Here is a 23,162-nt window from a genome sequence, read left to right on the forward strand (position 1 = left end):
AATAAACCTCATTTCAAGGCAGAAACATTACTGTGTCCAACAGTTATTACATATATCAAACTGAAATAGCTGTTGCAAAAACACCAATTTTTAAAAAACAATAAGCTTAAGATTAATATGGGTGCCCAAACTTTTTCATATAACTGTAATGATGCTTCAATCGGTCAAAATCTGCAGCGGAGACTAGCGTGTCTGCTACCGAGATTGACATGCTGCAAGTGAGTTTGTGTACGTGGCCACAGTCAGGAGCCGCTGCAGGTTTGACGCTGCGTGTTTACACAGCGTCAAATAAGCAGTGTCCAGATGGTACAGCATAGTGGATGGAATCCCTAGAAATCCCATGTCCACTATACATGCATCACAGGCTGTGGATCACCCGTGGACACTGAAATGCGGTGCCTCTTTCAGGACCGAGCATGTCAAATTTTCTTGCAGAGTCGCTACTCTCCGCAACAGAAATTTGACCACTAGAAAGTAATGAATGCGATAAATCCACATGGTTCAGTAAACACATGTGGGTTTACCTGCGTTCAATAGAATGCAACGTTTTGGACGCAGCAAAAAATATGCGTCCAAAGCGCTGCTACGTCGGGATCGGGGACACAGAGCCTAAAATAATAATTAAAAAAAATGGCTCCCGCATCATTTTTTTTTTATAACCAGCAGAGGGAAAGCCGACCGTTGGAGGCTGATATTAGTAGCCGGGGAAGGGGCCATTTGCCAAAAATGTTCCCTGACTATTAATATCAGCCCACAGCTGTTTATGTAGCCTTTAGTGGCTAGATTACAGGGAGACTCCAGAAAAAAAATTGATGTGGGGTCCCCCTATAAAATCTAACCAGCAAAGGCTGGTTAGATTTTATAATATATATTATATATATATATATATATATATATATATATATATATATATATATATATATATATATATATATATATATATATATATATATATATATATATATATATATATATATATATATATATATATTATATTATATATAATATATATACACACACACACACACACACACACACACACACACTAGCCCGGGTGGCGAGCAATTTTATTGGTATATCCCATGCTGGTATGTGCTGCCCCCATCCTGTCCCCACCATCCAATCCTGGTATGCGTGGCCCCCTCATCCCCGTTCCCGCTAGGCGGGGCTCCCCTCATCCCCGTTCCCGGTATGCGTGGCTCCCCTCATCCCCGTTCCCGCTAGGCGAGGCTCCCTTTATCCCCGTTCCCGGTATGCGCGGCTCCCCTCATCCCCGATCCCGGTATGCGTGGGTCCCATCATCCCCATTTCCGGTATGCGTGGCTCCCCTCATCCCCATTTCCGGTATGCGCGGCTCCCCTCATCTCCATTTCCGGTATGCGCGGCTCCCCTCATCCCCATTTCCGGTATGCGCGGCTCCCCTCATCCCCATTTCCGGTATGCGCGGCTCCCCTCATTCCCATTTCCGGTATGCGCGGCTCCTCTCATCCCCATTTCCGGTATCTGTTCTCCCCTCATCCCCATTTCCGGTATGCGTGGCTCCCCTCATCCCCATTTCCGGTATGCGTGGCTCCCCTGAATCCCATTTCCGGTATGCGTGGCTCCCCTGATTCCCATTTCCGGTATGCGTGGCTTATCTCATCCCCATTTCCGGTATGCGTGGCTCCCCTCATCCCCATTTCCGGTATGCGTGGCTCCCCTCATCCCCATTTCCGGTATGCGTGGCTCCCCTCATCCCCATTTCCGGTATGCGTGGCTCCCCTCATCCCCATTTTCGGTATGCGTGGCTCCCCTCATCCCCATTTCCGGTATGCGTGGCTCCCCTCATCCCCATTTCCGGTATGCGTGGCTCCCCTCATCCCCATTTCCGGTATGCGTGGCTCCCCTCATCCCCATTTCCGGTATGCGTGGCTCCCCTCATCCCCATTTCCGGTATGCGTGGCTCCCCTCATCCCCATTTCCGGTATGCGTGGCTCCCCTCATCCCCATTTCCGGTATGCGTGGCTCCCCTCATCCCCATTTCCGGTATGCGTGGCTCCCCTCATCCCCAATCCTGGTGTGTATGGTATCCCTCATCCTGGTATGCATGGCACCCTATCCCTCACTCCCAATCCCGGTATGGGTGGCACCCCTCACCCCTCAAATCCTGGTATGCGTGGCCTCCTCAACCCCCCAATCCTGGTATGCGTGGCCTCCTCAACCCCCCAATCCTGGTATGTGTGGCCTTTTCAATCCCCAAATCCTGGTATGTGTGGCCTCATCAATCCCCCAATCCTGGTATGTGTGGCCTCCTCAATCCCCCAATCCTGGTATGTGTGGCCTCCTCAATCCCCCATTCCTGGTATGTGTGGCCTCCTCAACCCCCCAATCCTGGTATGTGTAACATATAGTAACATAGTAACATAGTTTGTAAAGCCGAATAAAGACTTGCATCCATCAAGTTCGACCTGTTAGTTCTGTAATTGCTAAAGTTGATCCAGAGGAGGGCAAAAACCCCAAATGATTTAGCCAATCTTCACCTGAGGAAAAATTCCCTCCCGACTCTGAAACCAGCAGTCAGAATAAATCCCTGTATCAACCTACTATTTTATTTTATTTTTAAGTATATGCTGAAATCTGCCTGGTATCTAGAAATGCATCCAGTCCCCGCTTGAACTGGTGTAGTGAATCTGACATTACCGTCTCCTCACTCAGTGAATTCCATATTCTCACTGCTCTTACCGTAAAGAACCCCTTCCTATGCTGGTGCTGAAACCTTTTCTCTTCCAGTCTTAGTGAATGCCCTCTTGTTACCGTAATATCCCTCCTTTTGAACAAATCCCGGGCAAGGTCTCTATACTGTCCCCTAACATATTTGTACACATTTATTATGTCCCCCCTCAACCTTCTCTTTTCCAGGCTGAATAGTCCTAGTTTTGTCAACCTCTCTGGGTATTGCAGTCCCTCCATTCCCTTTATTAATTTTGTTGCCCTCCTTTGTACCTTTTCAAGCTCATTTATATCCTTTCTATATATTGGGACCCATAACTGAGCACAGTATTCCAAGTGTGGTCTGACCAGAGCTTTGTACAGTGGAAGAACAATGTTCTCATCCTTTGCAGCTATACCTCTTCTGATACATCCCATTACCCTGTTTGCCCTTACAGCAGCGGCCTGACTTTGGGCACTTCAATTTAGTTTGCTATCAATCAAGATGCCCAAGTCCTTCTCCATCTCTGAATGCCCCAATGATTTCCCCTTTCAGTGAGTACTGGTGACTTCCATTTTTCCTTCCCATATGTATGACCTTACATTTCTCCTCGTTAAACCTCATTTGCCATTTAATGCTCCACCTACCCAGCTTATCCAAGTCCCTCTGTAGGTCTGCACTGTCCTCTTTTGTATTAATTGTTTTACATAACTTTGTGTCATCTGCACATATTGATATTGTGGCCTCCTCAATCCCCAAATCCTGGTATGTGTGGCCTCCTCAATCCCCAAAACCTGGTACGGTGGCCTCCTCAATCCCCAAAACCTGGTACGTGTGGCCTCCTCAATCCCCCATTCCTGGTACGTGTGGCCTCCTTAACCCCCCAATCCTGGTATGTGTGGCCTCCTCATTCCCCCATTCCTGGTACGTGTGGCCTCAACCCCCCAATCTTAGTATGTGTGGCCTCCTCAATCCCCAAATCCTGGTATGTGTGGCCTCCTCAATCCAAGTATCCTGGTATGTGTGGCTTCCTCATCCCCCCAATCACTGCACACATAACACACATAAAACAATAAACACTTATACTCGCCTTCCTTCCTCACCTCTGCTCCAGCCCTGAGTCCTGTCTGCAGCAGCTCATGTCAGCATCTGAGCTGTGCGCGCTCTCAGAAGCAGAGGTGAGCTGCTGCTGCTGGAACATTCACGCTTCTCCATGCGGGGACTATGGGCGTGGAGAAGCGCGAATATGCTTTCTCTTTAGCGGCGGCCACTGACAGCAGGAGCCGGAGCTCAGCGCTCCTCCATGGCCGGTACTAAAGAGAATGAATATTCCCTCTTCTCCACGCCCATGTGAGTGGCCTCAGAGGGAATATTCATGTCCCTTTAGCAGCGGGCACACGTGGTAGTGTGCTCCGCTCCTCCACTGCCGCAACCCGCTCCTCTGCCGCCGCCACCTCCTACTCGCCTATCCTCCTCGTTCCCACGCTGCTTGGGGCCCTCTGGCCACAAGTCCGGGCCCCATAGCAGTGGCTGTCTTACCTGTAACGGCTGGATGCGGGTCTTCTGTCTGGAGCCAGACTGTGCGTCACGCATGCGCAGTCTATCGAGGCTTCGGACAGAGATGCGCATCTGCCGTTATATATATATATATATATATATATATCTATCTAATATAATATATCTATCTAACACAGTACAGACCAAAAGTTTGGACACACCTTCTCATTTAAAGATTTGTCTGTATTTTCATGACTTTGAAAATTGTACATTCACACTGAAGGCATCAAAACTATGAATTAACACATGTGGAATTATATACTTAACAAAAAAGTGTGAAACAACTAAAAATGTGTGTTATATTCTAGGTTCTTCAAAGTAGCCACCTTTTGCTTTGATGACTGCTTTGCACACTCTTGGCATTCTCTTGATGAGCTTCAAAAGGTAGTCACTGGAAATGGTTTTCACTTCACAGGTGTGGCCTGTCAGGTTTAATAAGTGGGATTTCTTGCCTTATAAATGGGTTGGGACCATCAGTTGTGTTGTACAGAAGTCAGGTGGATACACAGCTGCTAGTCCTACTGAATAGACTGTTAGAATTTGCATTATGGCAAGAAAAAAGCAGCTAAGTAAAGAAAAACGAGTGGCCATTATTACTTTAAAAAATGAAGGTCAGTCAGTGTGAAAAATTGGGCAAACTTTGAAAGTGTCCCCAAGTGCAGTTGCAAAAACCAACAAGCGCTACAAAGAAACTGGCTCACATGAGGACCGCCCCAGGAAAGGAAGACCAAGAGTCACCTCTGCTTCTGAGGATAAGTTTATCCGAGTCACCAGCTTCAGAAATCGTAGGTTAACAGCAGCTCAGATTAGAGACTAGGTCAATGTCACACAGAGTTCTAGCAGCAGACACATCTCTACAACAACTGTTAAGAGGAGACTTTGTGCAGCAGGCTTTCATGGTAAAATAGCTGCTACGAAACCACTGCTAAGGACAGGCAACAAGCAGAAGAGACTTGTTTGGGCTAAAGAGCACAAGGAATGGACATTAGACCAGTGGAAATCTGTGCTTTGGTCTGATGAGTCCAAATTTGAGATCTTTGGTTCCAACCACCGTGTCTTTGTGCGACGCAGAAAAGGTGAATGGATGGACTCTACATGCCTGGTTCCCACCGTGTAGCATGGAGGAGGAGGTGTGATGGTGTGGGGGTGCTTTGCTGGTGACACCGTTGGGGATTTATTCAAAATTGAAGGCATACTGAACCAGCATGGCTACCACAGCATCTTGCAGCGGCATGCTATTCCATCCGGTTTGCGTTTAGTTGGACCATCATTTATTTTTCAACAGGACAAAGACCCCAAACACACCTCCAAGCTGTGTAAGGGCTATTTGACCAAGAAGGAGAGTGATGGGGTGCTACGATAGATGACCTGGCCTCCACAGTCACCAGACCTGAACCCAATCAAGATGGTTTGGGGTAAGCTGTACCGCAGAGTGAAGGCAAAAGGGCCAACAAGTGCTAAGCATCTCTGGGAACTCCTTCAAGATTGTTGGAAGACCATTTCCGGTGACTACCTCTTGAAGCTCATCAAGAGAATGCCAAGAGTGTGCAAAGCAGTAATCAAAGCAAAAGGTGGCTACTTTGAAGAACCTAGAACATAACACATATTTTCAGTTGTTTCACACTTTTTTCTTAAGTATACAATCCCACATGTGTTAATTCATAGTTTTGATGCCTTCAGTGTGAATGTATAATCTTCATAGTCATGAAAATACAGAAGAATCTTTAAATGGGAAGATGTGTCCAAACTTTTGGTCTGTACTGTGTAATATACATATACACACACACACCCTGCTCAAAAAAATAAAGGGAACACTTAAACAAAAGAATATAACTCCAAGTAAATCAAACTTCTGTGAAATTAAACTGTCCACTTAGGAAGCAACACTGATTGACAATCAATTTCACATGTTGTTGTGCAAATGGAATATTTGAGGGATTTGGGGGGTTCCCTCCCGCGAAGCCATATACGCTACCAGAACGCAGGCGTCCGACCAGGCCTGTATTATATTTAAAATCTGGACGGTGGTGGCAGTGAATAATAATGAGTGGGCTATCATGAAGCTGACAGTGACCGTACAGGTGCAAATACACATATTCCATGCTTTGGAATCTGGAGGTGTGACGCCATATGCGCACTGGTCGCTTGCTGATATCTACGTAGTGAGTATTTGGGTTTGTGGGCTCACGAATCCCTGATGAAATCCTGACAGAGTGACGGCAACGGCGAGATATTGCGTGATCTCCCCGGTGTCGTTCTTGTGGAATACTTGACACACTCCCAAAGTATTATGTTTTCCCCACCATGCTTCACGGTTGGGGCAATGTTCTTGGGGTTGTACTCATCCTTGTACTTCCTCCAAGAACGGCAAGTGGAGTTGAGACCAAAATAGAACATTTTGGTATCATCTGACCACATGAACTTCTTCCATGCCTCCTCTGGATCATCCAGATGGTCACTGGCGAACTTCAAACAGGACTGGACATGTGCTGGCGTGAGCAGGGTGACCTTGCGTGCCCTGCAGGATTTTAATCAATGACGGCATAGTGTGTTACTCACAAAAATGTTTGAGACTGTGGTCCTAGCTCTATTCAGGTCATTGACCAGGTGCTCCCGTTTAGTTCTGGGCTGATTCATGACCTTTCTCAAAATCATCCTCATCCCACGAGGCGAGATTTTGCATGGAGCCCCAGACCGATGAAGATTGACAGTCTTTTGTGTTTCTTTCATTTTCTAATAATTGTTGCCTTCTCACCAAGATGCTTGCCTGTTGTCCTGTAGCCCATCCCAGCCTTGTGCAGGTTCACAATTTTCTCCCTGGTGTCCTTAGACAGCACTTTCGTCTTGGCCATCGTGGAGAGGTTGGAGTGTGATTGACTGCCTGAACAGGTGTCTTATACAGGTAACGAGTTCAAACAGGTGCAATTCATACACGTAATGAGTTCATAGTAGGAGGGCTTTTTGATGAAAACTAACAGGTCCGTGAGAGACAGAATTCTTGCTGGTTGGTAGGTGATCAAATACTTATTTCATGCAATAAAATGCAATTTAATCATACAATGTGATTTTCTGTTTTTTTTATTTTTAGATTCTGTCTCACAGTTGAAGTGTACTTACAATAAAAACTGCACACCTTTCCATTCTTTGTAGGTGGGAAAACTTGCAAACTCGTCAGTGTATAAAATACTTATTTTCCCCACTTTATATGGGTTAGCTGCATCCTGATAGCGCATTATTTATGAGACCTGAGCAGGTAAATACTGCTACCCCTTTTTGCTCTATTAAATTTTCGTAAGATGGGCCACAAATTATCACAATTGAAGTTTCAGGTTCTTGAACAAATCTCACCACACAGGAGAGGTGGTAACGGAGCTCAGCAACTCAAAAAGAGAGAATCGCTTTGGATTTTTAATTTACAAACATTAGAACCGAGTGGTCTAAATAGAGAATTCGACATTGCCAGTTTAAATTCCTAAACTAACATACCTTTCTCTTCATTCAAAGCAATGTCCATCTTCCCAGACCCCAGCTTCTGACGTCACTGGGTAGTATATTGGTAAATTTGTGTCCCACTCTGTCATTTTTCCCCATATTTTGATTTCTTATTTTCTATTTTTATTTTTTAATTATTCATTTTGTTATTTATTTTTAGTAATTTTTTAGTATATACAGTTGAAATCAGAAGTTTACATACACTATATAAAAATACACATGCATGTTTTTCTCAATATCTGACATGAAATCAGAATAAACCTTTCCCATTTTAGGTCAATTAGGATTGCCATAATTTGTAATATTTGCCAAATGCCAGAAGAATAATATGAATGTTTTAAGGCATTTTTAATACTTAGTGCAAAGTCAAAAGTTTGCCTACATTTCATTAGTATTTTTTACCATTGCCCTTAAACTGAATGACTTGGGTCAAACGTTTGGGATATCGTTCCACAAGCTTCTCACAATATTGGATGGAATTTGGGCCCATTCCTCCTGACAAAACTTGGGTAACTGATCCAGGTTTGTAGGTTGCCTTGCTCTCACCTGCCTTTTCAGCTTTGCCCATACATTTTCAATAGGATTGAGATCAGGGCTGTGAGATGGCCACTCCAAAAGATTGACTTTGTTATCCTTAAACCACTTTGTAACCATTTTGGCAGTATGTTTCGGGTCATTGTCCATTTGGAAGACTCTTTTCCGCCCAAGCTTTAACTTCCTAGCTGATGCATTGAGATGTTACGTCAGTATTGCCACATAATCTTCTTTTTTCATGGTGCTATCTATTTTGTGAAGTGTACCAGTCCCTCCTGCAGCAAAACAACCCCACAACATGGTACTACAACCACACAACATGGTACTGCCACCCCCGTGTTTCACAGTTGGGATAGTGTTCTTAGACTTCCAAGCTTCTCTCTTTTTTCTCCAAACTTAACGATGGTCATTATGCCCAAAAAGTAAAATTTTAGTTACATCAGACCACAGGACATGTCTCCAAATATTAAGGTCTGTATTCCTGTGTGCATTTGCAAACATTAATCTGGCTTTTTTTATGTTTCTTTTGGAGTAATGGCTTATTCTTGGAGAGTGGCCTTTCAGCCCATGTTGATACAGTACTCGTTTCACTGGGGTTATTGACACAATCTTACCAGCTTCCGCCACCATCTTCACAAGGTCTTTTGCTTTTGTCCTTGGGTTGATATGCATAGGTTGGACCAAAGCACGTTCATCTCTGCGACAGCACCCGTCTCCTTCCTGAGCGGTATGATGGCTGGACATTCCCATCTTGTTTGTACTTGCGTATAATTGTTTGTACAGATGAACGAGGCACCTTCAGGTATCTTGAAATTGTACCCAAGGATGAGCCAGACTAGTGCAAGTCCACAATTCTCTTCCTGATATCTTGGCTGATTTCTTTAGACTTTCCCATGATGCTACACAAAGAAGCAGTGTGTTTAAGGTGTACATTAAAATACATCCACAGTGTCTCTAATTAACTCAGATGTTGGCAAAAAATGTATCATAAGCTTCCAACACATGATATATCATCATATGGGCAGTCCAAAATTATTTAACCCTTTACCCCCGAAGGTAGTTTGCACGTTATTGACCAGGCCAATTTTTACAATTCCGACCACTGTCACTTTATGAGGTAATAACTATGGAAAGCTTCAATGGATCCCACTGATTCTGAGACTGTTTTTTTCGTGACATTGTACTTCATGATAGTGGTAAAAGTTCTTCGATATGACTTGCGTTTATTTGTGAAAAAAATTGGAAATTTGGTGAAAATTTTTCAATTTTCAAAATTGTAATTTTCATGCCCTTAAATCAAAGAGATATGTCACACAAAATAGTTAATAAATACCATTTCCCACATGCCTACTTTATATCAGCACAATTTTATATCAACAAAATTTTTTGGGGGTTAGGAAGTTAGAAGGGTTAAAATTTGATCAGCGATTTCTCATTTTCCCAACAAAATTTACAAAACCATTTTTTTTTTTTTAGGGACCACATCAGATTTTAAGTAACTTTGAGGGGCCTTTAGGACAGAAAATACCCAAAAGAGACATAATTCTAAAAACTGCATCCCTCACAGTGCTCAAAAACACATTCAAGAAGTTTATTAACCCTTCAGGTACTTCACATGAATTTTTGGAATGTGGAAGAAAAAAATTAACATTTAACTTTTTTCACAAAAATGTTACTCTAGACCCCAATTTTTTTATTTTTGCAAGGTTAACAGAAAAAAATAGGCCGCAAATTTTGTTGTGCAATTTCTCCTGAGCAATCCAACACCCTATATGTGGGGGGAAACCACTGTTTGGGCACAGGGCAGGGTTAGGAAGGGAAGGAGAGCCATTTGACTTTTTGAATGTAAAATTTCCTAGAATATTTAGCGGACGCCATGTCACGTTTGAGGAGCTTCAGATGTGCCTAAACAGTGGAAACCCCCCACAAATGACAAAATTTTGGAAGCTACACCCCTCAGGGAACTTATCGAGAGGTGTGGTGAGAACCTTGAACCCTCAGGTGCTTCACAGAAATTTATAACATGGAGCCATAAAAATAAAAAAAAGCAAACTTTAACAAAAAATTTTATTTTCACAAGGGTAAGAGGAGAAAATGGACCCCAAAAACTGTTTTGCATTTTCTCTTGGGTACGCTGATAGCACATATGTGGGGAAAATACACTGTTTGGGCGCACAGCAGGTTCAGAAGGGAAGGGGAACTATGTGACTATTTGAACGCAAAATGGGCTGGAATCGAGAGTGGACACCATGTCACGTTTGGAGAGCCCCTGATGCGCCTAAATAGTGGAAACCCTCCCACAAGTGACCCCATTTTGGAAACTAGACCCCCTCAAGGATTTTATCAAGGGGTATAGTGAACATTTTGAACCCAGAGGTACAATACAGAATTTGATAACATTAGGTCATCATATTGAATAAGCTGTCATTAGTCTTGAGCGCAAGTGCTGGCTACTTGAGTTTGCATCTGGTACTCGGGTATGCACCATTTATCACCGATGCTCAAGAAACATGCTCAAGTCCCCGACCCGCATGTTTCATAGTTGTTAGACATCCAAAAAAAACATGCGGGGATGGCTCATGCATGGCAGGCAATCCCCGCAAGTTTTTTTTTGGCCGCGAACCATATGGGGCACGTGATACTCGAGCACCCGATGCAAACTCAAGTAGCGAGCACTTGTGCTCAACACTAGTTGCCATATCGTCATTGTTTTTTTTTTTCTTTATTTTTGAAAAAATCCCAAACACAACCATAACCCCAACCCTAACCCGAGCACAACCCTAACCCTAGCACAACCCTAACCCTAGCACAACCCTAACCCTAGCACAACCCTAACCCTAGCACAACCCTAACCCTAGCACAACCCTAACCCTAGCACAACCCTAACCCTAGCACAACCCTAACCCTAGCACAACACTAACCCTAGCACAACACTAACCCTACACTTTAGTTTTTACGCTGTTCCTCGTGTGGTATAAGTGATTAGACGACTTTATTCTTTGGGTCGGTGCGATTACAGCAATGCTAGATTCATATCGAATTTTTATGATTGGCAGCTGTCACAAACTAAAAGAAGCTTTTCTTTTTTTGGCAAAGACTAGTTTTTGCAATCATTTTTCCATATTTCGGCCAACAGAGTCATGTAAGGGTTTGTTTTTTTGCGGGACAAGTTGATGTTTTGTGTTTTGATTGGTACCATTTTCGGGCACGTGAGGTTCTTTGATCGCTTTCAATTCCAATTTTTGGGAGGCAGAATAAACAGAAACCAACAATTCAGGAACTGTTTTTTTTATGCTGTTCTGCACGTGGTAAAATTGATAAGGTAGCTTTATTTTTTGGGTCAGTGCGTTTACTGTGGTACCACATTTATATAGCTTTTTATGTTTTGGAGCTTTTACACAAAAACTATTTTATAGGAAAAATATTTTTTTTGGATCGCTTTATTCTGAGAGCTATAACTTTATTTTTTAGCTGATGGAGCTGTATGGTAGCTTGCTTTTTGCGGGACAAGATTACGGTTTCAGCGGTACCATTTTTATTTACAGTCGTCTTTTTGATCGCGTTTTATTAAATTTTTGTTTGGCGGTATGATGATACAGCATCGTTTTTTGCTTCATTTATTTACTTTTTTACCATGTTCACTAAAAGGTGTCAGGTCGTTCCCGACATGGCAATACCAAATATGAGTACTTTTATTGTTCTTTGTTTTCATAATAATACTTATTTATGGGTACAGTATAATTTTACTTTTTTTTTATTTTTTTTTTTTTACATCGGGTCACCATGGCAACTACCGGGAGCGAGAACAAACAGTGCAAGATGCCGGAAACAAGGTAAGAGGCTCGAGATTACCTCCCCTTGCTCCCAGAATGCTGCGATCGACTTTGATAGCAAGATTTTGGGGGTTAATGTGCCGGGAGAAGTGCGGCACCGCTCCTGGCACATAGCACCCGGTGTCAGCTGCACCCGGTGTCGGGCGCAATAGTACGTACCTGGTCCAATAGGTCCAGGGCACATGGACGTACTATTACTGACAATGTCAGAAAGGGGTTAAAGGCATAGTAGTCCTAGTGTATGTAAACTTTTGACTTTGCAGTAAGTAATAAAAATGCCTTAAAACATTCTCTCTCTCTCATTATTCTGGCACTTAGCAAATATTAAAAATTATTGTCATTTTAGCCTATATTCATTGTTTATGTTAGACAGTCAGCTCCAGCGACTGGAAATGACGTCACGCATGATCGTAATTTAAACTGGAGGTTTACACTCCATTTTGGTGCCATATCTGCAGTGACAGTGGCATTTCTAACGTGGTATTTACCAGCATTAACCCCCTTACACTCCAGCCACCCTGGTAAGTCTGTTTATTTTACTTTACAGAACTTAAGGTTGTTGAGGAGAGCCATAGGATCAAATACTTAATTAACCTCAAGACATAGGAGACTGAAAGAAAAGACCCAACCTGATGACCTCATGGATCCGCCCATGGACTTGCCCATTGCCCAATCCATTAACTAATGAATATTTGGTTACTCCCATTTTAGGGCTAACTGAGCCCCTTTACAGAGTTTATATAAGGCTATGCTCGGGTTGAATAAAAGTCTCTTGGAGCTGTGCCATAGCTGATCAAGGAGAGCTTAAATCAGACTGTGTGTGTCTGATGTTATTCTTTCTTGCACGCACTTGATCATATCCATTAGGCCAGGAGCGGGCAACTAGTGAACATATCAAACTGTTCACCCTAACAAGATGACATTCAACGGCCGCCATCTTGATCCTCCACAATGCAGTTTGAATAACAGGAAACTCATCTTAAACACTATTCATCATATAAAATAATGGATACACACTGTACCATAGTACCCTTCACGTCCTTTGCTCTGGCCGTATGTTTAGGATATATTCTGGGGCGTATTCTCATGTTACACAATTCCATGTATCCTGTTGTAACATATTACAAGTTTTTGTCTATGCTTATATACACATATATACAGTACAGACCAAAAGTTTGGACACACCTTCTCATTTAAAGATTTTTCTGTGTTTTCATAACTTTGAAAATTGTACATTCACACTGAAGGCATCAAAACTATGAATTAACACATGTGGAATTATATACTTAACAAAAAAGTGTGAAACAACTGAAAATATGTCTTATGTTCTAGGTTCTTCAAAGTAGCCACCTTTTGCTTTGATGACTGCTTTGCACACTCTTGGTATTCTCTTGATGAGCTTCAAGAGGTAGTCACCGGAAATGGTCTTCCAACAATCTTGAAGGAGTTACCAGAGATGCTTAGCACTTGTTGGCCCTTTTGCCTTCACTCTGCGGTCCAGCTCACCCCAAACCATCTCGATTGGGTTCAGGTCTGGTGACTGTGGAGGCCAGGTCATCTGACGTAGCACCCAATCACTCTCCCTCTTGGTCAAATAGCCCTTACACAGCCTGGAGGTGTGTTTGGGGTCATTGTCATGTTGAAAAATAAATGATGGTCCAACTAAACGCAAACCGGATGGAATAGCATGCCGCTGCAAGATGCTGTGGTAGCCATGCTGGTTCAGTATGCCTTCAATTTTGAATAAATCCCCAACAGTGTCACCAGCAAAGCACCCCCACACCATCGCACCTCCTCCTCCATGCTTCACGGTGGGAACCAGGCAAGTAGAATCCATCCGTTCACCTTTTCTGCGTCGCATAAAGACACTGTGGTTGGAACTAAAGATCTCAAATTTGGACTCATCAGACCAAAGCACAGATTTCCACTGGTCTAATGTCCATTCCTTGTGTTCTTTAGCCCAAACAAGTCTCTTCTGCTTGTTGCCTGTCCTTGGCAGTGGTTTCCTAGCAGCTATTTTACCATGAAGGCCTGCTGCACAAAGTCTCCTCTTAACAGCTGTTGTAGAGATGTGTCTGCGGAGAATGCCAAGAGTGTGCAAAGCAGTCATCAAAGCAAAAGGTGGCTACTTTGAAGAACCTAGAATATAAGACATATTTTGAGTTGTTTCACACTTTTTTGTTAAGTATATAATTCCACATGTGTTAATTCATAGTTTTGATGCCTTCAGTGTGAATGTACAATTTTCATAGTCATGAAAATACAGAAAAATCTTTAAATGAGAAGGTGTGTCCAAACTTTTGGTCTGTACTGTATATCACACTTAAGGGACTTTGTTTGCCCATGGATACATATGCTTATGTGATGTGATTTCGACTTACATAACTCAATTTTTCGCCCTGTATTATTCTACATGTGATAATACATGATTTCATCTGATAAGTATTTATTTATACTTGTTATTACAGATTGTCATCCTTTTACTTGTTTTTGCATAGTGCATGTTTGAGAAAGGTCTGATTGATCGAAATGTTACATTTATGTGCACAGCACTGGATTGTCTGTACACAATAAATTCAAGATTTTCTTTGATTTTTGGAGTGCCAGATTCTCCTCTATATATACTACTGGGTGGAACCCTATCTGGGCATCCTCTGGATTTTGGAGTGCCGTACTTACCTACACTATATAGAGGAATAATAGCTGTCAGGCCACTGTCCTACAGTTTATCTTATATACATGAGGTGTTAAAGCCAATAAGCATACACCTCCTTTGTTAGAACACCTCTAGATGTGGTACCCATAAACTCTACATCAGGGGTTGTAATAACGAGTCATTGATGCCCGTATAGGCTCCTGAACAATTTATAATCAGTGTCATTGTTGCGCAGAAGACTGAATTTACTTTGGGAGTGATTGGTCAGTGCAAACATCTCACTATTAGGTAAAATAACTACATAAGATGATATGCTACTATTGACATCAGCCAGTCAGTTGTCAGTAAAGGTGAATGTCGGACAAGTGGGACTGGCCGAACATCTATTATCGATTAGGTGCTCCCAACTATGCCCTGACAGATGACGAAAGAAGGATCGAGAAGTTGGAATTTCAATGGACAATCCCTTTATTTTCAAGGTAGATAAGCTGCTACCTGGTGATTTGCATACGCTTTCTCCTCTCTCCCCGTCGAGAATACAAGAAAGGTCAGCCGGGCCAAGTGATCACGTGTATGAGTGAGTGGGGAGAGACAGTGGCCTGCCAAATGATTGTTCATCCAACAGTATCTCATGTATTGCCAGATGAAGGCTGTGTCTGTCCCAATCGTCTGCTCATTGTTATGTCTACTCTAGAAGGTTGCCCTCTCTATGTGCATTAGTCTACCTTCTAATTATCCAGATCTGATCCTGTATGCGAGTGGTCACTAAATGGTAGTCTGTGAAGCTACAAATCACATCATGTCATGTCATGTGAAACCTCTGCTGAAAACATACGTGTAACATAGGCTGACCTTACGCCTTAGTTGGTGGCTTATTTGCAATGAGCAGCATAGACTGACGGTAGAACAATTACAGTGGGAAAACTTTTTTGGGGGGTTTTGTTTTTTCAGGAGCATGGAAAGTTAGGGTAATCTGAATTCCCAGACAAGCTTTCATTTACTGCAACGCTGCACAATATTAACACGTTACCATCATCATCACCCAGACACTGTATTACTGTTCCAGATTCGTGCTTACTTACTTCTCCAGTCAGCAGATTGATGATGATGTTAGTGATTTCCTGAACCTTCTGCTCTTTGCTTCTCTTGGTTACTAGTAGTTGAGGTGGAAGTTCCATGATGGGGATCTGCATTATGTCCAATTCTTCATCCTCAGATACCTTATTCACCACTATGTAATCCTGTGCATGCAGAGAATCAGCTCATTAATAACAATGGTTCCTTTTAACTAAAGGAGTTTATAAAGAAAAAAAAAAAAATAAAAAATCACACAAGGTAAAAATTCGGGGGCAGTGACTTTTTACACACTTGTATATTTTATTAACCCCTTAATGGTGTGGCATAGTTTGTGCCATCACTTGGTGTTTGTATATATTCTCCACTTTTATGAAGGCTTTGTGCTTTCCCATTATTTCTGGTTACTACATAGTTTCCACATTGTGCCACAAAGGGGCTTCCACATAATTACCTCAGCTGTAAAATAATTACCTCTTTTTAAATAGATGTCAGTGGGAAAGCATACATCCCAACTTTCAAAGATAAAAAAGGGGGAAACATACTATTTTATACCAAGTCAGTATCCTAGCCTCGCTCACTATTGTACACGTGTTCACACAGAAATCGCGCTGCTGGTGAAGTGCATTAGTGTACCCTTTTCACGGCCCCCTACAGCATCCTCTATACACAGTATGATGCCCCCAGTGTACATTCCCCCAGAGCCCTCCCTACACAATATCATGCCAACTTCTCCCCCACACGTATGCACCACACAGTATCATGCTTCCATACACACCCACGACACACAGTATGAAGCTCCGACATTACATTCTCCGAAGTAAAGTATAATGCCCTTGTGTCCAACACGCAGAATGATTCCCCCGCAGACAAACATATACACACACAGTATGGTGTCTCCCTGCCCTTGCATCTCTTTCCCAGAACACACGCACAGTAAGGTGCACCTCCCACGCCCTTACACACACTGTACAATCTGCTCCTATGCCCTCAACCCACCCTACAAAATTCGGTGTGGCCATAGCCCCCCTCTATAGCCACTTAGTACAGTGCCCCGACAGCGTCCCCCCACTGCATTCACAGTGACATGCACTCCACATACACCAAGATGCCCCCCCCTACATACATGCAATAAGTTGCCACCAAAACCCACCCACTCAGACCTCAGACAATAAAGGTGCATCCCCACATACAGCCCCCCCATACACAGTAACAGGTATCCCACACAAACACAGTATCATGTCCCCAAAGCCCGTCCGCAAACAGTGTAAGATGCCCCAAAATTCCCCTTACACACAAAATGCCCCCCCCACAGCTCCCCCGAAACACACACAGATAGTACTTTGACCCCACAGCCTTCCCCACACAAACAGTAAGATGTCCCCACAGACCCCCCCCCCCACACACACACACACTAAGATGCCCCCACAACTATCCACACACAACATAATGTCCCACAGTCACACAGACAAGTTAGGGTGCTCCCCCAAAGTAATATACAGCTGTGTGTCCTGACTGTATGCGGAGTTGGTCTCTACTGAGTCACGTGACCTGATAATGCCATGTGACCTGAAATTCAAGACCATAATTATCCATCCCAGGAGTGTTCAACCAACAAAGGTCACACTAAGAGCAAGGTGTATAACACTCCGCAAGGTCATAAAAGAAACCCAAGGTGACCTCTAAGCCAGGGTCCCCAACCTGTGATCAGGAGCCATATATGGCTCACGGGGCACCTCCTGTGTGGCTCGCCACTGTCTGCTCACAGGAGTGCCACTCTCAAATGTATGGGCATACAGTGGTCACATAACTACTTGTTAAGGAGGCACTGAAGGGACATTATTTCTTTATAAGCGGCACTCAGGTCATTTATTTTTTTTAGGGGGGACTAATACTTTATAACAGTGAATTCAGGGCATTATTAATTTCAAAGAAGGCACTTGTAGCATTATTACTTTTTAAGGGGGTACTCATGGAATTACTACTTTATAATGGGGCACTTGGGTGATTATTACTATATATTGGCGCACTTGCCATTATTTTATAAAGGGCTTGTGTGAAGGAAAGGCACCAGGGGGACCCCGCAGAATCCTGCTGTCGCAGCTTCTTCCGTTGGATCTACACCCCATCAGCCGCCTGACGTCACACTACGGCAGACGAAGCACGTGATACGGATCTACCCTTTGCACCAACATGACATTCCGCACCCCCTCAAGGACGCGCAAGGTCAGATCGGCACAGTTCTACACCGTCACCTCCTGTCCACACGGGTACAGAGAGGCACCAGGGTGTGGAACAAGGTGGTCCACTCAGACACTGACGTTGCCCCACACTCCTACTCCAGTGAAAGAGAGCCTTGTCGGGCTGGATAGAGCTGCCACCAGTTTCTATTTGATATACAGACTTCTATCGGGCTGGAAACCAGCCCGGTAGAGCGTCGTTGGACCAAACAACAAAAGTGAGGTACCTGGTTCGAGATAAAAGACCAGCCCAAGCTTAAATTATATATTTAATTGCCATAAGGGCTCACTAGACAAGCTACTATATACACAAGGTTATATATATATATATATATATATATATATATATATATATATATATATATATATATATATATATACACACACACACACACACACACACACACACATACATACAGTGGTCAGAGTTACAAATACAAAAGCATAACAGATATTTAAGTCAATTACCGGTAAGATGGAAAGCATGGCTCGGGGGTTGGGTGACCACATGGGAAAGAATGTGTGCCCTGCTTGGTTGCTGGACCTGTCCCTCACTTCTGCATGTCACGAGCTTCCCCAGGAAAAAGACACTAGGCTTTTGCTACACACACCTTCCAACTCTCTGGGATCTCCCACTACCTGCCCCCTGTTCAGCCCAAGTCTCCACCTCCTGTTCCTTCCTGGCTAAAGAGACTCCCAGAACTAACGTGGCCCATACCTCCTTACTGGATTGTCCCAGGGAACCAGTTCTGGTGTCAACGGACCCGGCTGGGCCCGTGCTACATGTGGGTACCAAAAACAGCAGTTGTAGGAGGTTCCAAAAGGCTGGGACGTGTATCTTCTCGTCCCTACAAGCTAGAGTGGGCTAGGATGCAGTCTGGCGTTCGCTGTCTTCCCCTGAGCTAGAAAATCCATTTTGTGACAATCTGGGACATATTGTTCTTCCACAGCTTGGTATTGAAGAATAGTACCTTATACAACATAGCACATGTTGAGAACAAAGAGAGGATATCAGCAGGGGGCTTGCCTGTCAGCTCAGCTCACACTGCAGAGGGACACTCACACTGAAATCCCCCTCCCTTACAGCTGGGAGTCGGGTTACACTGTGCTTGGAGACCTGACAACCAGTGAACATGTGATTATTCTAGAATATCCTTCACAGATTGTCATAGATCTAATTGTAAAAATCTATAAAGCCATCTTATAAGTGACCATTGAAGCAGGGCTCGCACTCTATGACCTCGACATGACCCCCACACCCCACTGCAAACAGGGAATTAAAGTTGGTCATGTGATGAATTGCAGACCAGGCTGACAGGGGGATTTGGAAGTCCGTAGATGTATGGCCGGTTCAGATAACCTATCACCCTTTGCTGCATGGTGACCAGAAAGGCAAGCAGACTACTTTGAGCTTCTTTGTTAAATTATGAATATTGGGTTTTTATGAAAGGGATAGATATGACAGATAAGAGAGACATATTTTCAACGTCGTGGTGAATGTAACGCATGGTCTTACATCACTGGGTGGTTGCGGCAGCACCTCCAAATAAATATCTGTCAGACGGATGACAATATCTTTGCCATGTTTCCCATCTATCAAAAGATAAAATTGCGATAGGATATATTTAGATTTTAGAGTCCTCAGTGGTTGATACGTTTTAATGGCTAACTGAAAAGATGGTAACAAATTGCAAGCTTTCGAGACTACTCAGGTCTCTTCATTAGGCATAGTATAACACAAAATCTGAAGAGTCACATATTTATACACAGCAAGACTCAGAAATAATGTAATAGATGGGACAAGTGACGTAAAGCAGAGCTATTACTATTGGAGAGAGATAAACACAGTTGCGGCCGTAAATATTGGAATAGTTCATAGATAAGGAGTGTGAAAGTTTCATTATCCTATGATTGAGGTCGGGTCCAGGGTTGTGATGACCCCACAGGTCTGATGAGCACATTCCTTACGTTACGAGTCTAGGTGGTGGAACCTCTGTGCTTCGATGCAAGGAGGGACCAGAGGGGCGTGACTAAGTGCCTACACGGTCTGACCTAGGTCGCACGGCGGCTCAATCGACTCAGTGAACCAGGGAGGGACCAGGCAGGTGGACCAGGTGCCACTCTGGGACAGACCTTGTGTGAGAGCAGGTGACTCCCATGGGTCAGATGACAGGAACTGACCGGTACAGCGGATGAGCACGGCAGGAAGGCTGACAGGTGGACAGGGTAGACGAGCAGACGGGCACGGCAGGTAACTGGCAGTTTCTTTGGGTGGGCTGGCGGGCACGACAGGTAACAGGCAGGTGCTCCAGGTAAGCAGACTGGCGGACACGGCAGGTTACAGACAGGTGCTCCAGGTAAGCAGGCTGGTGGGCACAACTGTAGACAGCCTGGAGAACAGAACTGTTAGACAGGCTTGCAGTCTGGACTGACAGAAGACTGGCAGGCAGGACTGACAGGCAGCGAGACCGGAGGGCTGGAGCAAGTGTTTAGCACATGGAACAACAAACTTGCACAGGCACCTCCATATTGGAGGAGGTGCCTAACATAGGAGAAGTCCTCCGGCCATTGGCTGGGGACTCTATAGGACGGTGCGCGCGGCCCCTTTAAGAGGGAGGGAACGCGCATGTCCTAAGAACAGAGCCTGGGAAGCTGCGCACAGAGCGTGCCACAGCAACAGGGGAGCGGAAGGACGCCGGACCTGGACCGCGGCGGTGAGGGGAACGGAGTCTCTGCCCAGCTGGAGGCAGGGACGCCGATGCCACAGTACCCCCCCCTTTATGCCCCCTCTTCTTCAGGCCCGCAAGAAATTTTTTAAGAAGATGAGGGGCATGAATGTTCTCCCTGGGTTCCCAAGACCTCTCCTCAGGGCCAAACCCCTTCCAATCTACAAGAAAGAAAGTCTTTCCTCTTACCCTCTTGGTGGCCAAAATGTTTCTACCTCAAAGACATCCTGAGCAGAGACAGGAGCTGGAGCGGTATCTGTATCGTCAGAGAAACAATTAAGGACAACAGGTTTGAGGAGGGATACATGAAAGGAGTTTGGAATCCGTAAGGTGACCTGGAGTTTCAGCTTGTAAGCCACGGGATTGATTTGGTTCAGAACCTCAAACAGACCGATGAACCGCGGACGCAACTTATAGGAAGGTATCTTGAGACTAACATACTTGGAGGAAAGCCAGACCTCGTCTCCCAGACGGAATTGAGGCGGATCCAGGCGTCTTTTATCAGCATGTTTCTTCATCCGCTCGGAGGACTGAAGAAGGGCAGATCTAGTGTCTTCCCAAATGGCTGAAAATTCGCTGACCAGAGACTCTGCAGCAGGATTGTCCACTGAAGAGGAGATGGGAAACGGAATCCGGGGGTGTTGACCATAGACCATAAATAACGGGGATTTGGAAGAGGACTCGCTTTCATGGTTATTATTGGAGAACTCGGCCCAGGGCAGGAGCTCAGCTTAATCGTTATGGTGAGCGTTGACAAAGTGCCGAAGAAAGCTGGTAAGGATCTGGTTGATACGTTCCACTTGACCGTTGGACTGAGGATGATAAGCAGAGGAGAAATCCAAGGAGACATCCAGCAGTTTACAAGTAGCTCTCCAGAAGCGCGAAGTGAACTGAACCCCACAATCAGACACAATGTGGAGGGGTAGGCCGTGGAGATGAAAAATGTGATGAATGAAGTCCTTAGCCAGCACAGATGCAGACGGAAGACCAGGCAGAGGGATGAAGTGGGCCATTTTAGAAAAGCGGTCAGCGACCACCCAAATAACAGTACAACCGGCAGAAACAGGGAGATCCATAATAAAGTCCATTGCAATGTGTTGCCACGGAGCGGAAGGCACGGGAAGAGGAAGAAGACGGCCAGATGGTAGGTGCCTGGGAACCTTGTTATGGGCACAGGAGGAACAAGCCTCGAAGTCCGCAACATCCTTGCGCAGGGAAGGCCACCAGTAATGTCGGGCGATGAGCAAAAAGGTCTTCTTCTGGCCAGCATGACTGGCTAATTTGGATGAATGGCCCCAGAGTAAAATCTTCTTACGATCCGAAACCGCTACAAAAGGTCTTACCGGGTGTAAGGTGAGACACGTCAAACGGGGCCACAGTCATTACTTTGGAGGGGGTCGATGATATGTAGAGGTTCTTCCTCTTGGTCGGAAGACAAGAATGAGCGGGATAGAGCGTCAGCTTTAATGTTCTTGTCTGCCGGGCAGTAATGGAGAGTGAAGCAAAATCGGGCAAAGAAAAGAGACCACCTGGCCTGGCACGGATTTAATCGTTGGGCGTTCTGCAAATAGGTGAGGTTTTTGTGGTCAGTGTAGATGACCACCGGGTGCAGAGCCCCTTCCAGCAAGTAGAGCCACTCCTCCAGCGCTAATTTGATGGCCAGCAGCTCACGATCTCCTATGGAGTAATTGCGCTCAGACGAGAAGAAGAACTTGGAGAAGAAGCCGCAGGTTACCATTCTCCCGGACGAGGACTTCTGGGTGAGCACCGCTCTGGCTCCGGAGGATGCATCAACCTCCAGGAAGAACTGGTTGTTGCAATCTAGACAGGGTAGCACAGGGGCAAAAGAGAAGGCTTGTTTCAGGGAGACGAAGGCCTCCTCCACTTCGGAAGTTCATTCCCTGGGATTTGCTCCTTTGTGGGTGAGCGCGGAGATGGGAGCAGTCCGTGAGGAGAAATGAGGAATGAAAGGCAGTAATAATTTGCGAAGCCCAGGAATCGCTGAATCGCCTTCAACCCCTCCGGACGGGGCCACTTGTAGACAGCAGAGACCTTCTCGGGATCCATCCGCAGACCAGTCTCGGAGATAATATAGCCCAGGAACAGTAGAGAGGTCTGCTCAAAGAGGCATTTCTCGAATTTAGCGTATAGGCGATTCTGCCAGAGCCTAATCAGAACCTGACGAACATCCCTCCGGTATGAAGGCAGATCTGGAGAGAACACCAAGATATCGTCCAGGTATACCATTAAGCAAGAATACAGAAGATTACGGAAGAGGTCATTAACTAGCTCCTGGAAGATGGCTGGAGCATTACAGAGACCAAAGGGCATCACACGGTACTCGTAGTGACCATCCCGAGT

The 23,162-nt window shown here is 44.7% G+C and overlaps 1 protein-coding gene across 8 annotated transcripts in view; it reads right to left on the reverse strand.

The window, feature by feature from the left end:
* LOC141212712 (uncharacterized) overlaps positions 1 to 23,162 on the reverse strand; it is a 159,338-nt gene that overhangs the window by 26,565 nt on the left and 109,611 nt on the right. For all 8 annotated transcript variants that reach the window (XM_073665017.1, XM_073665013.1, XM_073665019.1 and 5 more), the window contains one exon: positions 15,844 to 16,002. In XM_073665017.1, the coding sequence (XP_073521118.1) occupies positions 15,844 to 16,002 (159 nt within the window). The remainder of the gene's footprint in view (positions 1 to 15,843; positions 16,003 to 23,162) is intronic.

The sequence above is a fragment of the Phyllobates terribilis genome, unplaced genomic scaffold (genome assembly GCF_046119375.1).
Source record: "Phyllobates terribilis strain yellow unplaced genomic scaffold, ASM4611937v1 Scaffold_182__1_contigs__length_3807330, whole genome shotgun sequence".
Classification (NCBI taxonomy): Eukaryota; Metazoa; Chordata; class Amphibia; order Anura; family Dendrobatidae; genus Phyllobates; species Phyllobates terribilis.